General features: G+C 45.4%; 1 protein-coding gene across 1 annotated transcript; it reads right to left on the bottom strand.

Moving 5' to 3' along the window:
• Positions 1-292: 292 nt before the first annotated feature.
• ATOX1 (antioxidant 1 copper chaperone) lies at positions 293-9281 on the bottom strand. The gene is made up of 4 exons (XM_083424220.1): positions 9101-9281; positions 5420-5495; positions 3005-3175; positions 293-537 (listed from the first exon to the last, which is right to left on the bottom strand). Exons 1-3 carry the CDS (start codon positions 9104-9106, stop codon positions 3051-3053), a joined length of 207 nt encoding a protein of 68 aa, XP_083280346.1. The 5' UTR covers positions 9107-9281; the 3' UTR covers positions 293-537; positions 3005-3050.
• Between the last annotated feature and the right edge of the window lie 8513 nt (positions 9282-17794).

The following is a 17794-nucleotide window of genomic DNA, read 5'->3' as shown; positions in this document are numbered from 1 at the left end:
CATCAAGCTCAGGATTGCCCCCAATGATTGGCAGTGGGTCTCCAAGGTTACTCCCAGCCCTAACTGGAGATGCCAGGGAATAAACCTGGGACCTTCTGCATGCAAGGCAGATGCTCTAGCACTGAGCTACACTCCTTGGCACCTAGTAATGCTAAGTTCATCTCTTTAGAATATTATCTCATTAGTGCACTGAAATATATCAGCTCACGATTGGTACTCATTTTTAAAAGTCAGCCCCTGCCCCACCAAAAAGAAAACAGGGCTTAAAAGATATATACTAAGAGCCACGGCGTTTACTTGAATATAGCAGATCCAAGTTTTATTACAAAGCCAAAGAGAAGAAACACTACAGCTGTAGGACAGTATGTGGGACATCTGCAGTCAAAATTTCTCATAGTCCTTGCCCCACCAAAGGCCTTCTTCTTCTTCTTCCCACCCTTCCCCTCTTCTCCAACATCTGGCAGGGCAACTGTGGTCAAAGGAAGATTGACAGAAGTGTAAACAGCCGCCTTCGGACCGAAGCCATGTTAAGCGTTGCTGCAAAATAAAGGAAGGGTGGAGAGTTAGGCAAGGGCAGCATCTGCTGGTGGGACCTAGAAGGAACATCCATTTTAAACAAAGGCTGCTTTGGGGGGCCCTCAGCCGGTTACTGCAGGCTACTACAACTGCTGCTCCCCCTGGTGTGTGGAAAGCAGGCAGAAATCTTTTCTTGCGGCCTGCTTGATGCTCTGCTCCTGCTACCCATCGCTGCAGCTCCTGGCAGACAAAAGGTGGTGGGAAGGAAGGAAAGTCCTTGGTGTGCTGGCATCTACAAGCAGTTTGGCTGTATATGGTTTGGTGGGCTACCTACCTACCTGACTTGTGTGTTTACAATTCCTCCCACACCTTGTTAGAAGGCCCCTATTCCCCTCACAAAACTACAATTCCCAGAGTTTCCTGTGAAGAGGGACTGATTGTTAAACCACTCTGGCAATAGTAGCTCTGAGGGGACTAGGGGTCTGCTAATAACTCTCGGTACCCTTAACGAACTACAGCTCCCAGAATTCTTTTTGTGGACACCAAGTGACTGTTTGAAGTGGCATCATGGTGCGGATGTGGCATTAGCCTGCCTGCATTCTAGTGCGCAGCCAATGCCTACTAAAACTCAGAACCCAGGGTGGTAGGAGGACAGAATAGAATCTTCAGTAGTAAAAGCAGATAGGCAAATAATATTTTACAGATCTATTTCTCTCCCCCCTGGTTCTCATGATGAGCAGCAGCTGTGTTGTGCAAAGCAGACTGTGCATCAAATAATTCAGTTTTGTTGTGTACAGAATCATTAGTGTGCAGAACTTGTTTTAAAGAGAAAAAGGCATGCAGAACTGGGCCTAAATACAGCCAAAATAAAAATCTTGTCTATTTAATGTGAGTCGGACCAATGTTTCCTGTGTACTTTAGAAAGACTCAAAGTTATTAGGTTCTGCTGCTCTCATGCAAACATGCCCCACTCAATCCTACTGCTATAAAGTGTTTTTGTGTGAACAACCGGTACGTTCAATGAAGGCTTAAATTTTCACAGTGCACAAGGAGCAGAACATTCCTCAACAACAACACAAAAAACCTCTTTGTTATTGTTCCCAGATTGATGCAACCACAGGACAGCCAGCAATTCTGCAAAAACACTGGCAGCGTGCAGACGATAATTTTTGAAGGTATTTTCTCCTTAGTGCCACAGTGGCAACAGAACCAAACTGGTAGTTTGCTAACCGTACAGACTTAATGGGGCACCCTTGTAGGTGCTGCTGATGGTGGGGAAGGCCGTTAATTCCTACCCCAGTGCTAAATGTAATTCACTTCTGGTAATTCAGGGCCAATCAATGGTGTGAAAGTAACCAGATAGGCTCAGAAGATATTCCTGGACTAGGCAATTTCACTCTCTGGAAAAGTTAAGGAAGTGTTCAAAAAGAAGGGAGCTCTTATCTTGGTTCCCTCTCTCTCTTTATATGCTTCTATGTATTTCTTATTTTGTGTAACCAAGAACCAAGTATTTTTAAAGAGTTTAAAAACAGGCTCCCAACCTTGAGAAAGAGTGAAGGATTGGGGAAGGACAGAGCTCCGCCCGTTACAAAAAACTATGCGACAGGGTTATCAGTTTCACACCAGACCACAGCGCATGCATACCTCCTGCAGCACACTGCTGGGGTAATCCTGGGTCGCCCTTTCCTACTAAGCCATACAACTTGGGGGGGAAAATCAAGTTTTACGAGACACCACAGCAAGACAGAAAAATGAGCATCAGGTGATGGCAACTGAAGGCCACAGCTTGTGGCCTCCATGGCTCTGCAAAGCTTCATGAGCTAGAATAAACAGGCACTGTAAAATCAGTTCCACAAATGGATCCACATGTATAGACTATGAAGCCAGTTGAGGAACCTGTGGCCTTCCAGATATTGTCAAGTAACAGTTTCCATCATCTTTTATTGCTGGCCATGCTGGTTTGGGTCCAATGGGGAGCAGAGCCCAGAAACATCCCTCCTTTAAACAAGGCTGAAATCCCACGGAGAAGATCCTTGGGAGTCGCAGGATTCAGTTGCCCCTGTCCTTGCCAAACAGCTGGTTTGCGGGGTTTCAAAATGCCTGGCACACACAGTCACAGATGATTTACGCACAATCTGCTAGATTTGAGTCCTAGCTTGTATACAGCACCAGCTCCTCTACTTCAAAAGAAGAGGCCGGCTTCAATGGACATAAAATATCAGGGCTTGCAGGGAAAGTTTTTATATATGGCACAGGATCTATCTCCTCTTCTGATATTATATATAAAAGAGAAGTCATCCAGTTAAGAGTTTCCTTGCCCTCACTTCAGTCCAGTCTATGAAGTCACTGGAGGAGGGAAACTCTTAGCAAGATTTCTGTCACATCATACATTTTGTTTCTTATACAATGTGGGGGTTGCTGTTTTCAGTATACTTCTCATCTTGAGCATTCTGCCCTGAGTGGCTTAAAAGTATTCCTGGCAACTGACCTTTCCTGAAGCACAGTAGCCCCACTGGTCAAGCCTTCCTGTGTGGCTACTTGTCTCCAAGGTAGGAGGCATCCTTCCCAGTTTTCTTCAGGGTGTTCAGTAAGGTGTCAACACTGTGCTCTGACTCTATATTCACCTTCTTGTTGGGCAGGTCGATTTCAAACTGAACACCTGAAAAGAAAGGACACAGTGTACAGAAGCAGCATTGGAAATTTGAAGTCTCCTTCCCGCAATTTATTCTCCCACCTTCTTGAATGAGTGGCAATGTCAAATGGATAGTCTATATAAACTTGCAAAATATCCATCAGTTGAGGTGGGGCTGTACTTTATCTTATGCTTATTTGTTTACAAATTTGTAATCTTCACTATGAGAAAGCTATAGTAAGATGGAGTACAGGGATAAAATCATCAAAAGAGCCATGAAAACATCTTAAGCATTGAAAAATGAGTAAAAGATGGTTTAGTTTGCTGGTGGAGCACAAAGTTTCCCAAACTTGGGCCTACAGCTGTTGTTGGACTACAACTCCCATCATCTCTGACCATTGGTATTGGCAGCTAGGGTTGATGGGAATTGTAGTCCACCAACTGCTGGATAATCAAGTTTGGGAAACTCTGGTAGAGCATTAATGCAAAAAGGTCTCAGCTTCAATCCCCAGCATCTCCAGGTAGGGCTGGGAAAGACCTCTGTCAGAAATCCTGGAGAGCAACTGCCGGTCAGCTTAAGAAAATACTGAGAGATTGACTAATGGTCTGACTCTGTGTAAAAGGAGTTTCCCATATTCCTCTCCAGGTAGCAGATGATGTGATGTGAAAAAGCCCTGCCTAAGACCCTGAAGAACCATTGCCTCTCAATACTGAGCGAGATGGACCAAGGGCTTCTCTGTATTGGGCTTTCGTAGCGAGACAGATGTTTCCTTTAGAATTTCACCCTTATTTCTCCTTCCATTAGACTATCTTCCCTTAGGAAGGGCCATATGCTTTGAATCCAAGATGGTTGGGAGCTGGATTCTCCCTGGCTGCAACATCAGTTGTCTACAGCTGAAAGGCGTTCTCGTGAAAGAAGAACACCTTGCACATGCTAGATTTCTATACCAAGGGAACTTTTTTATAAGGAGGAACATTATCAAGGCTGGTGGTTTCCTACAGGGAAGTAACATCGGGGTAGGAAACTGCAAGGAATCACACATGGGGACTTCAGATACACCCCACATGTCACATATACACAAAAAGGCACCATGCGGCTTCTCAGTATATGCTGACAGAATGAAATGCAGATAACTGTGAGGCAAATGAGGTTCATTTCTGTCCCAATGTGGAAGAAATTTATGTGTAGCAAATCCTTTGCGTGGGGGCAACCTTCCATGTCTTGCAACAGTTATGCTGACACCAATGGAGGACAGGAGGTTAGACGCTTGCTAAGGTGGTAAAGACAGCAGCAGATTCAGCTCTCCTACTGCAGAGCAGAAGCAACCAGAGTTATGCGTCAATGATTTAAATGAGTTTTGGAGTAAGCCTTTGATCTTGTAAAGAGAATAAAGTTGACTGGACAACTGTCTAGAAGAGGAAATTACACAGTCCTAAGGGACACGGGATGAAAGTCAAACATTCCAGCAACAATCAATATTTAGTTACTGACTAACTACCTCTACAGTGGAACTTCGGGTTACGTACTGTCCTCCTTACAAACGCTTTGGGTAATGAGCTCCGCTAACCCAGAAGTAGGTCTCCTGGTAGCGACCTTTGCCCTGGGATGCAAGCGGAAGTCGCGCGCCAGCGTTATGGCAGCAGCGGGAGGCCCCATTAGCAAAAGTGCGCCTCAGGTTAAGCACGGTTTCAGGTTAAGAAAGGACCTCCGGAATGAATTAAGTTCGTAACTGGAGGTACCACTGTATTAGGAGCAAAGCAGCAAGCCCTCTAGAAGTTGCTTGCTACTTCAGCTAGGGCAAAGAATGAAGCAAAAGCTGCACATCATTTAAGTGGCTCATTTAATCTTTTTAAAACCCTGCAATGAAAATACGATATGCAAAGATGAATGCACTATGAGTTGGAACATTTTCTAGCATGCTGCACTGACAACTGCAAACCAAGTTAGAAGGCCCTGGCTCTGATTGAGGCTAATCTAACTTCCTTAGGGCCTGGGACCTCTTGGGTGTTGCTATTTATGGACCTTAAGGTCCTCCGCAGGGCATACCAGGAGAGGTGGTCCTGTAGGTACGAGGGTCCTAGGCCTTAAATCTGACCCTGTGCTCCACCGGGAGCCAGTGCAGCTGGAAAAGTACTGGGTGAATATGCTCCCATGGCAGAGACCCTGTGAGGAGCCTCAAACAATGCAAGCAGGAATACTTTAAGCATAATGCTAAGTGCAAGAAGAAGCCTTGAGTGTTCAAGTCTTGTGGTCTGCCAGGTACCACTCACCTCCCAGCTTGTTGAGAACACGGGTGACGGCATTAGAGCACCCTTCACAGGTCATGTCTACAAAGAATTCATGTTTCTGAAATTGCAAGGAGAAAGAATGGAGAGGCCATTGAAATATCTCTCACTGAGCAACTGCACATTGATGTTATAAAAACTAGTTTATTAAACAATAATAATAGTTAGTATCAAAGCTTGACCTTAACTGCTTGGGTTTGGATACCTTGTTAAAATGTTGAAATTTATGCAATAAATAAATAAATTTCAGGTTGATGTCAACTGGAGCACCCATAAACCTGTGCTCCATAGACTTTGAGCGTATGCACATGAACATAACTTGCTGAGACTTTGTTTAAATGTTGGGATCAAGTTGTAGATGCATTTTCTTTAAGAATACATTGTCAGCCAAAATGATGTTCTCCTTTTCTTCAGCCGGGGCGAATTAATTTAAATCAAGGCAATTTAAATCACCAAGGTGGGTGGGGGAAGGCTGATTTAGGAAATTCTATTGGTACTTCATGCATTTCCTAAACAATTAGGTAATTAACACTACATCTACATGGAACATTTACACTACTATTTTATAGTATTGCTGCTTTCTGAATATTATTTACTGGAACAGAAGGAGATAGTTATTGCCTTTGAGTCCTACTCATGGGGTAGATATATGAATAGCCAATGCAAGCAACAAGGTACTAGATTAAATAGGCATTTGTCTGATCCAACAGGACTCTTTTTTGGGGGGTGGGGGTGTCTTTTTTCACTTTTCCTTTCTTTCCTGCCTTGCCCCACACCAGAAACAGAAAGTATTTCCACACAAGAACAGAAAGTAGCTAAAATCCGTTACAATCAAAAACACACTTGACCTGTAATGTCTATTTAAAGACAACAAAGGACCCATTCTCTCCACCCTGCGAAAAAAGCAAACAGCTTCTTTTCATAAGACGAAAAGGAAATGTCCTTATTGATAGAAAACAGATACTACAGAGCAAATCACAGAGCTAACACAGTTAAAGAGATAATTTGGGTTGAAGCAGTCGATGATCAGCCAGGATGGCATTTTCTGGGTCTGGAATGAAGTTCAGAGATGACTAGATACTTCATTGGTCCTAGAATGAAGGCCATAATAACGTTTATTGTGCCATATTAATGTTTGGCCTCAAAATATTTATTTTTCCTGCTTTTCTGCTTATGCAGAAGAACAGTTTTTAACTATTTGCTTTATAGAGGGTCGTTCCTTCAGTCTAAAAACACTTGTGTGTTTAATTTGTATTTCAATTTTAACTAGACTATCTTTTTTAAAGAGACATTTACAACACTGAGTTATAAAATAGCCATTTTATAGTAAACAACAACACCCCTCAGTAGACAGGTTAACAGTACTTTTTCTCTTCATAGTTTGAAGTATGTACCCAACCCAGGATGTTTAAAAGTTGTGGCAGAACTTGCAACCTTCGTAAACAGCCCAGCCCTGAGAGAATTGTATGTCCCTGTGGCTTATTGTGTGGCATTACTGGAGTCTACTGGGGGAGGGCAGGGAGAAGAGGGAGGAGCAAAAAGAGCCAGATCTTGCATTACTAACCAGTTTTTCTTAGCACCTCTAAAAACACCATTCATAAAGATGAAACTGGAGAGAGGCCTGAAATCCAAGACACATAATCTGTTCTATATCAGGGATGGGCCAAACAGAACTGGATGACATAAGATGGACCAAACCCCTAGAATCTTTCCATGGATTCAAGTCACTTCCATCTTTGCTAGAAGCTGAAAGGTTTATTCAAACGAGACACTTTCACTAAAGTAAGGTAAAGGGACCCCTGACCATTAGATCCAGTCATGACTGACTCTGGGGTTGCGGCGCTCATCTCGCTTTATTGGCCGAGGGAGCTGGCATACAGCTTCCGGGTCATGTGGCCAGCATGACTAAGCCGCTTCTGGCGAACCAGAGCAGCGCACGGAAACGCCGTTTACCTTCCCGCCGGAGCGCTACCTATTTATCTACTTGCACTTTGATGTGCTTTCAAACTGCTAGGTTGGCAGGAGCAGGGACCGAGCAACGGGAGTTCACCCTGTCGCAGGGATTCGAACCGCCGACCTTCTGATCAGCAAGTCCTAGTCTCTGTGGGAGACCTTAATACAACTTGTTCGTTAATGCGTCACTTGAAGATCACAAAATGTTCTTGAAGGGATCCTCACACTCCGTTTAAAATGTATTCTTGTACTTGCATGTGAGGGGCACTGTGTGCAGGATACTATACCACTATCAGGCCTTGCTCAAGGAAGGAGGCACTCACAACCAAGCAATACACAGATTAGCAGTCCTGTTGTAACATCAGCTCCTAGGGATCAATTCCCAAAGTGATCCTGTGAGGGTGGAATACAACACTAGGATTCGATTTTGGTTTTTCATAACTGCAGTCTGAGAGGCAATGGGTTGCTGCCATCAGAGGTTACCCATTGGGGTTGTGATGAAGAAAAACAACAGGGGATGGTGGTCAAGGCTTCAGGCTTAGGGTTTATATTATATTATAATAATTTAAATTTCTATACCGCCCTTCCTCTAAAGCACAGATATTACTCAGAGACAACCAGACTGCTGGTGGGAATTGTGGTCCAAAACATCTGGACGTTGCCAGGTTGGCAAAGGCTGGTCTTATCACTGATATGTGTAAGAGTCTTTGAGACTTTTTTGCACTTAAGAGAGGGATAAAAACACTTTAAACCTTCACAGACACCCTCAGGTGAAGCAAAGCATACAGCTTTGGCTCCCATTTATTCAATATTGGGAACCTCTTAATTTGCTTCCCCCGACTTGATTTAAAACGAACAGCTCATCGTTAGTGTGATCTCCCTGGCTTGGCAAACCGTGGCAGCATGCCCTCCTTATGGAAGACTTAAAACTGGATCAAGAGAGGCGGGCCACATAGCAGCAGCGAGCAGAAGCAGTTTAAGAACCACTATAATGTGTGTGGCAAAACCACGCTGCAAATCTGGTGCCAACACCACTTCACAGTATGGGTGTTATTTTTGGGGGGTGGGGAGCAGGCCTTATGTTAAGGGCTTGGGCGCAGAACCAAGTTACAGTATCTGCAACACAACTGATCAGTTACTTAAGTATTTTTATTTACAGTATTTACTTGATGGGGGGGCAAGCTGCCCCCCTGCATCATCCTGACTATGCCCATACCTCACAGTACCCTAAAAACTGCTTGGAGGTTGTTTTTTCCTGCGATCAAACGCTTTATAAATACTAACAAAATAATAATAATAATAATAATAATAATAATAATAATAATAATAATAATATTAATGATAATAATGATAATCCCTTTAAAACCAGCATTTCTTAAGTGACATGACCAAGGCCGCTAAGAGAAGCCTGTGCCAAGCCACAGATCCGGTAACGCCCCAATCCCAGGGCAGAGCACCCCGCGCCTTGAGCAGCACCCTTCCACATCGTCACCCCGTTTTGCGGGAGGGACGCCTCCCGAGTCGCAACGGGGCCGAGGGCGGGCGTCTTTCAAACTGGGCCCGATCGTTAGAAATCCCCGGAAGGCGAGAACATCTCCTTCTTTTCCCGGCAGTAGAAACGTCCACGGCAGATGGATGTGGGGAAAGGCTGATGCTGCGTCCGGAAAGGGCAACGGCGCGACTGCCCAGCCCAGCGAAGGAATCACCACCCACCGGCATGGCTGCTGCTGCTGCTGCTGCGGCTGCTCCTCCTCTTCTTCCTCCGAAGCCTTCCTGGCTGCTGCTCAGCTGAACGACGCGGCTCCCTCCGCAGCCTCCGCGAAATGAAAGGCCACCAAACCAGCTCGCGCCCCTCCCACTGGCCGGCCCCCCCTCCTGCGCTAAGCCTTCTCCGGCAGAGTCGGCGTCGGGAAGGCGGGGGGGAGCCGCTCTTCACACTTTGCGCCGCTAGGAGGAGAAATTCCACGAGTCTGTATCATCTTAGAATTGTAAGAGAGAGAAAGGGACCATGAAGGGTCATCTAGTCCAAGCCCCAGCGTGGGGCAGGAACCCACGACTCTGAGATTAAAAGCCTCCTAAAGCAGATTCTTCCTGGGTTGCTTTTTTCTCAGAAAATGTTTAGGGACACTCTAATTTTCCTAGAGTGTTTTAGGGACACTCTAATTTTCAAACCTATCCATTCTTAAGGAAATCAGCCCTGAGTGCTCACTGGAAGGACAGGTCGTGTAGCTGAGGCTCCAATACTTTGGCCACCTCATGAGAAGAGAAGACTCCCTGGAAAAGACCCTGATGTTGGGAAAGATTGAGGGCACAAGGAGAAGGGGACGACAGAGGACGAGATGGCTGGACAGGGTTCTCGAAGCTACCAGCACGAGTTTGACCAAACTGCAGGAGGCAGTGGAAGACAGGAGTGCCTGGTGTGCTCTGGTCCATGGGGTCACGAAGAGTCGGACACGACTAAACGACTAAACAACTACAACAATTTTCCTACTCATATTGAAATACTGCCCCTCAAAGAGGCCAAACTTAGATTCACAAAATGTTTAAGGATATGTGTACCCTTGTGTCTCCCCAGAAAAAAGTAGTAGTAATAATAATAATAATAATTTATTTATACCCCACCCATTTGGCTGGGTTTCCCCAGCCACTCTGGGTGGCTCCCAACAGAATATTAAAAACACAATAAAACATCAAGCATTAAAAACTTCCCTAAACAGGGCTGCCTTCAGATGTCTTCTAAAAGTCAGATAGTTGTTTATTCCTTGACATCTGATGGGAGGGCGTTCCACAGGGCAGGCGCCACTACCAAGAAGGCCCTCTGCCTGGTTCCCTGTAACCTCCCTTCTGGCAGTGAGGGAACCGCCAGAAGGACCTTGGAGCTGGACCTCAGTTTCTGGGCTGAATGATGGGGGTGGAGAGGCTCCTTCAGGTATACAGAATTGACCGACCTACACCTGCATGGACAGCTGTGAGTCCAAAATGCACACCTGGTCCTTCAGGGGCACAGTTACCCCAGTCTGGCCTGCCTTGTTGATTTAATTTTTTTTTTCACTTTGCTGGGTTGTGATACCTGGATAGTCACGCCCACGCACAGTTTGCAAAACTGATTAAATAATTTTTTTTTTGGTACCGCAAGGCTTTATTCTTTAGAGGGAGAGATGCTACTACCAATGCCACAGTGTTTAAGGACAGGTACCTGGTGCCATCTGCTGGAGATTTAATACTTGCCACATCTTCTCCTGTGATCATTCTGGAAAAAGTATGCATCTCACAAATTCCTATTTTTTTATTTTTAAAAATGATATCTGGTCATGGTGAGTAATGGTGATTGATGAATGTTGATTATATATTGATATTACTTGACATTCTGAAATTTTTTTAGTTTGGGGTTGATGAACTCAATGAACTCAAAGCTTGGGAAACCTTGAACTAGATGATAGCAAACAAGCCCCCCTCCCCCACTCTGTGACTCTGTGAGCAAGTTTGTTTAGACTCCATGGGATTGATTTTGGAACAAACATGTCCAGGATGATGCTCTACAAAAGCGAAACTTTTTCAGCCATTTCAGTGGTACCTCTGGATGCAAACAGGATCCTTTCCGGAGCCCCGTTCACATCCTGAAGCGAACGCAACCCTTGTCTGCATGTGCACGGATCACGATTCGCCACTTCCACAAATGCATGTGACGTCATTTTGAGCGTCTGCGCATGCGCAAGCGGCAAAACCCGGAAGTAACGCACTCCGTTACATGACTGTAATATCCTTCCCAGGAAAAGCTTTACCTCCTGACTTTGTAAGTTGCAGGCTCTTATTTGAGGCATATAGGAGCAGGACAAATGAAAAAGTATCAACTTTACTGACAGAAGACTCTGTTAAGGTTACTACATTTTTTTCTGGCCCAACGCCTATGTCCTTAACAGCTGTGTGACAAGCAGATCCTCAAGAAGTGGTTTGCTCCATCATTGTATTTGTATGCCAGGGGAAATTGCAATTGTTGAATTCTGCCATTCACACAGCTGTCAAAGGCACATGCCAACAACAACAACAACAACAATTTATTATTTATACCCTGCCCATCTGGCTGGGTTTCCCCAGCCACTCTGGGTGGCTTCCAACAAAACGCTAAAATACAATAACCTATTAAACACTAAAAGCTTCCCTAAACAGGGCTGCCTTCAGATGTCTTCTAAAAGTTTGGTAGTTATTTTTCTTTTTGACATCTGGTGGGAGGGTATTCCACAGGGCGGGTGCCACTACCGAGAAGGCCCTCTGCCTGGTATACTGGACCGAGGCCGTTTAGGGCTTTAAAGGTCAGCACCAACACTTTGAATTGTGCTCAGAAACGTACTGGGAGCCAGTGTAGGTCTTTCAAGACCGGTGTTATATGGTCTCAGTGGCCGCTCCCAGTCACCAGTCTAGCTGCCACATTCTGGATTAGTTGTAGTTTCCGGGTCACCTTCAAAGGTAGCCCCACATAGAGCGCATTGCAGTAGTCCAAGCGAGAGATAACTATATCATGCATCACTCTGGCAAGACAGTCTGCAGGTAGGTAGGGTCTCAGCCTGCGTACCAAATGGAGCTGATAAACAGCTGTCCTGGACACAGAATTGACCTGTGCCTTCATGGACAGCTGTGAGTCCAGAATGACTCCCAGGCTGCGCACCTGGTCATTCAGGGGCACAGTTACCCCATTGAGGACCAGGGAATCCTCCACACCCGCATGTCTCCTGTCCCCCCAAAACGGTACTTCTGTCTTGTTAGGATTCAGCCTCAATCTGTTAGCTGCCATGCATCCTCCAACTGCCTCCAGACACTCACACAGGACCTTCACCGCCTTCACTTGTCTGATTTAAAAGAGAGGTAGAGCTGGGTATCGTCCGCATACTGATGAACACCCAGCCCAAACCCCCTGATGATCTCCCCCAGCGGCTGCATGTAGATGTTGAAAAGCATGGGGGAGAGGACAGAATCCTGAGGCACCCCACAAGTGAGAGCACAGGGGTCTGAACACTCATCCCCCCCCCACCACTTTCTGAACACGGCCCAGGAGGAAGCACTGTCTAACAGTGCCCCCAGCTCCCAGCCCCTCAAGAGGGTCCAGAAGCATGTTATGGTTGATGGTGTCAAAAGCCGCTGAGAGATCCAGCAGAACTAGGAAACAGCTCTCACCTTTGTCCCTAGCCTGCCGGAGATCATCGAACAGTGCGACCAAGGCAGTTTCAGTCCCATGATGAGGCTTGAATCCCGACTGGAAGGGATCCAAATGGTCTGCTTCTTCCAGGCGTGCCTGGAGTTGTTCAGCAACCACTCAATCACCTTGCCCAAGAATGGAAGATTTGAGACTGGGCGATAGTTGGCCATATTGGCAGCATCTAAAGATGGGTTTTAAAGAAGCGGTTTGATAACCGCTTCTTACAGCGGGTCTGGGAAGGCTCCCTCACAGAGAGAAGCATTCACCACCCCGCGAAGCCCATTGCCCAGCCCTTCCCGGCTAGCTTTTATAAGCCAGGATGGGCAAGGATCAAGAAGACAGGTGAATGGTTTCATTAAAGATTGAAATATTGGTTATTATGCTTTATAATGTAACATTGCATTTTGTAATATATCCTTATTTTCTTTTGCCTGATATGCCAATGGTTCGAAAGTGAACTCTGAATTTTTTGTCCTTCCTTATTTTTTGACCATTCTTATATTGTTTGGTTATGTTTCCTGCATAATATTTATTTTTGGGGGGTGTTACATTTCAAAATTATGCTAAGGAAAAACAGACTTCATAGTTACCATAATTAATGGTGTGCTAGGAGTGATATCATTGAAGTCAGTTGCATTGCTCTTGTGGACTACTGGCCACGAGCCTCTGTGTAAAAGGACACTTTTTCTCCTTGTGGGCACTGCCTGCCTCCTCCCAACCTTTCTCCCTCCACAGTAACCAAGGCAACTCTGTTTTGCCCAGTCCCAAAGGTGCTTCTTTAATGTGTTAATGACTGACCATTGTTTCATAACGGCTTGCACTCGGCTAGCCCTGCCAGGTTAGTTTGCATAGGTTAACCCCAGGAATTCCCATGTTTGGCACAGTTCAGGAGAGCTGCTGCAGCCTGTATTTTCTCTTCAATGTCCTAAATACAGTATTATCTAAATTCTACCATTTTACTAATATTTAACATTCACTAACTCTAGATCTGTAAGAGAGTGATGGTAGAAACTTGGGGAATTAACATGTTGGGTGTGTAAGTTTTCTTCTTCATTCATTCTGAGGGGCAGGTGGGGCTCATCAACCTGGGAAGGTAGCCCATCTACAGGAAGGAAATTTCTGATCTTAAACCTCCATTGCCTTGCAGAACATCCTCGGGAGAAGTAAAGGCTAAGGAGTAAACCCTACACAAATCCAGAGTGCAGTCCCTAAGATGGTTGGATGGCATCTTACATGCCTCCTTCTGGCAACTCCTGCAGCCAGGCTGGTGCCAAATATATTGCTCTGCTTTCCTTTGGTCCACATCAGTGAGGCCAAGAGGGGGTTCTTGTTGTCTGGGAGCCCAGCCCCTCCATACACACCACCCAAGCTTGTGCCCTAGGAAGGTCACTTCAGTGTGCTAGCACAGAGGTTTGACCTCATCCCCAAAGGCTCATTCCATTGTCTCTCGAGACAGATGCCAACATTCATATATATTAGTTTGCATGTTTGAGCTGCTCTACTGTTCTCAATTTTATAACACCGGTCTTGAAAGACCTACATTGGCTCCCAGTACGTTTCCGAGCACAATTCAAAGTGCTGGTGTTGACCTTTAAAGCCCTAAACGGCTTCGGCCCAGTATACCTGAGGGAGCATCTCCACCCCCATCATTCTGCCCGGACACTGAGGTCCAGCGCCGAGGGCCTTCTGGCAGTTCCCTCATTGCGAGAAGCAAAGCTACAGGGAACCAGGCAGAGGGCCTTCTTGGTAGTGGCGCCCGCCCTGTGGAACGCCCTCCCATCAGATGTCAAAGCGATAAATAACTACCTGACATTTAGAAGACATCTTAAGGCAGCCCTATTCAGGGAAGTTTTTAATCTGTGATATTTTACTGTATTTTTTGTTTCTATGGAAGCCGCCCAGAGTGGCTGGGGAGGCCCAGCCAGATGGGCGGGGTACAAATAATAAATTACTATTACTATTACTACTATTTATTTTTGGTAGAATCGAAACTTTTAAAAAACAAAGTGCACATGGACCTATCTGGTCCCATACACAGTTGGTATTCAGTTGGTATAATAGATTCAACAAATTAGAAGGCATGGACAAACACAAAAGGGAAAGCTACTAGTATGAATAGGAAACACCAAAGTTGTTCCTCATATACAAAATAACCTGTTGGTGTGTGCTACTCCAGTCGAAGTAGCAGTTGAAGTGGGGGGAGGAGGGGATTTATAGCTAAATAATGCTCAGATGTGGACAAGTCCTATGTATGTACTGTTGTAAGTTTTTCCCTTTGTTTGTCCTGAATCTCTCACCCTTCACAAGATGGGTCCAGGTGGTAAAATTTTTTTGAAAGAGAAAAGTTCTCCCTATCAGTGGTGTAGTGTGGGTTGTCAGCACCCGGGGCAAGGCAAGTAATTTGCGCCCCTAACCCGTGGATTTTAGCACTGATTTTAGCACTGTGAGTGCGAGTGCCCCCCCCCCCGATGTTGCGCCCGGTGCGGCCGGCCCCCCCTGCACCCCCCACGCTACGCCACTGCTCCCTATCCACATTCTTTCTGCCATGGACAGTTATATAAACTTCTGTTATGCCCCCCCCCCCAAATTCTCTCCCCGCCCCGCGCGCTTTGAACCTCAACATTGTAACCTGTAACCTCTTACAGGAGATGGCTGAGCCCCCTGATAGTTTTAGTTCTCATTTTCTTTATCCTTTCCAGCTCCCCAACATCCTTTTTTGAGATGAGGCAACCAGAACAGAACACCGTACAGGCAGACACATACAACAAAAATATCAGTTTTGTTCCTTGCTTCTCTGTCTTCTAAATGGTAGTTCCAGACTCCCTATGAGTCTCTCATTTTGCATGAGAGACATTGCTGACTCTAGTGTCTAGGCTTGCCACCATCTTCGCTCAGAGAAACTGTGACTTCTGCGTGACAGGCAGAAATCTATGTTGTGCTTTCCCCCGGCAAAAGTGCCAGGGACAGTTTCGTGTGTGCTTCCCCCCACCCCAGTAAAACAGCTCTCTAAGAAAGGGAGGCACCTCTTCTATTTAACCTGGAACCACTGTGTTAGCAGATCTTTTCAGAGGGCCTTGAGATCGGATTCTGACCTGGCCTGAAATGCATTGTTATATTAGTGAGCCCCACAGTTTTCCTGCTGTAACAACTTTCCCTTAGAAGGAAAATCATTTTCATCTGCAGGGTAGGGAGAAGCATAATGAACAGGCAGGGATCAGTAGTTTCTTTCTCTGCTAGCCTTTGCTAGCTCAGCTAATTCATAAAGCCATCCAGATCCCTTCCTCCCTCTCCCAGTTTAGCTGCACTACCGCTAAACAGAAGTGTAGGAAGATACTGTTTCCCTGGAATTATAGATGACTAGTGCAAGAGTAGGGAATGTGTTGTGTGCGTCACCATGGCTGTTGTTTCAGGCTGGGCGCAGTAAGTTCTTCCTGGAAGACTAGCTGGGTGTGGGAGTTGGCTTATTGAAAAAGAATCTCTCTTGTTTGGTCATTTATTTCATATCAGTTCTACAAAAGCTTCGCCTAAGCTGCTGATTTATGAATTGGCAGCTTGCACAGTGGTTCCACTTTCCTAAAGTGCTAGGCAGAGGGGAGGATTAAAATGTGAGGATGCCAAAATGCCAGTTTAGTGACTGCAGTTCTCTTGACACAGGGAGAAGGGGTCTTTAGAGAGCTACTCTAGGAAAAGAGAAAGTACTGTAAAAGGGCTTCAATATTTCCATCCTATTTAAATGAAGGCTGCCTTTATCTAGGATTCAGTGCTCGCTGTTTTAAATGTATATTATTGAGGTTTCATAGGAACAACCTCTAACTCTTATCCTGAAAAAAATATCTCCATCCCTTGTTTTCCTTTTGACACAAGTGGATGAAGTTAGCAGGCATACAGACATCTCCTTAGTAGGTAAGACCTGCCAAATTATAGACAAATAGGTCCAGAGGGTTGTGGTTTTTTTTTTTTGTACTGGACACTTTCCAAAATTTACACCTCCTCTAACAAAAGAATAATCTCACTTTCTTGTTTTTAGCAGAATTAGATCAAATTTTCAAGCAGAGTATCTCCTTCTGAGGGGATGAATCCTGCCAAATTTCAGTAAAGTAGCACCTTTTCCACCTGGTCTGGGAAGGTGAGGCCCTAACTGACTCCAGCTACAAAAGCTGAGGTTCTTGACCAGAATCCTGGGCTGGGGTATTGTTTAGAGGTTTTTGCTGGGAAACGGTTGTCGTTGCGGTCAATTTTTGTGTGTCTTATTTTGTATCTTACGATTTATGTGGAAATTGTTCAGTTGTGTTCTTTTTGGTCTTTTGTTTATTATGACTACTTTTGTGTTGTTGTTTTTTAAAGTTACATAACTACAAACATATGTTGTAAGCTGTCTTGAGCAAGGTATTGATTTTGGAAAGAAGGCACACAAATGAAATTATTGATTGATTGATAAAGGCAGGCAATGTAAATGTACCAATAGTGGTTGCAGTTTCCAAAATGTATTCAGGCGTAGCCCCCCCCCCCCCCCACAGTGCATTGTACTGATCTAATCCAATGTGAATGAAGATACTCATGTTATGACAATTAAAAGGTAAAGGTAAAAGACCCCTGACAGTTAAGTCCAGTCTCAGATGACTCTGGGGTTGCGGGGCTCATCTCCTTTATGGAAGCTAATTATGGGATTATTAAGGAAGGCAGCTGATTTCAAGCACTTATTTTTAGAGTGGGTGTGTTTTGGGTAACTAGTGGTGTTTGGTGAGGGGGATTATAGTGGGCAATGCGACTTTGAGAGGTTTAAGAGGAATCTTGAAGAAAAGGGTTTTTGTTTCTTTTAAGGCAAGGTGTGTTTCTTTAATAAGCCAGAGCTCCTCGCCTGCCCGTCATAGGGTAACGTCCTTCGTAATTGGACTGTATGCCCGGTGCCGCTCTGGAGCCACGCCTTTCCTCACACGGGGTTTCTAGGCCTCAGTTTCCAGGGTTTCTACTGTGCAGCGCACCTATCCTTGGCGGGCAAAGTAGCCACACCTCCACAGAACCTTTCTCCTAATAACGAAAGGAGCGTCGCCTCATTGGTCTTCGTCCGAATCGGCGATGACCATCTCCGCCTTCAGAAGTCTTTCCGCAACAGCTATTGATTAATACGGACGTCAGTCCTACTAACCGGCTTTGCGCTCGCTGTAACGCGATTGGCCTCTCTGGATGTCAACCGCCTCCCCTCCCTCCCTTACGGC

This window comes from Podarcis tiliguerta (genome assembly GCF_965153285.1).
Source record: "Podarcis tiliguerta genome assembly, chromosome: 2".
Lineage (NCBI taxonomy): Eukaryota > Metazoa > Chordata > Lepidosauria > Squamata > Lacertidae > Podarcis > Podarcis tiliguerta.
Note: the sequence above shows the minus strand (reverse complement) of the source record. Positions and strands in the feature narration are given on the sequence as shown.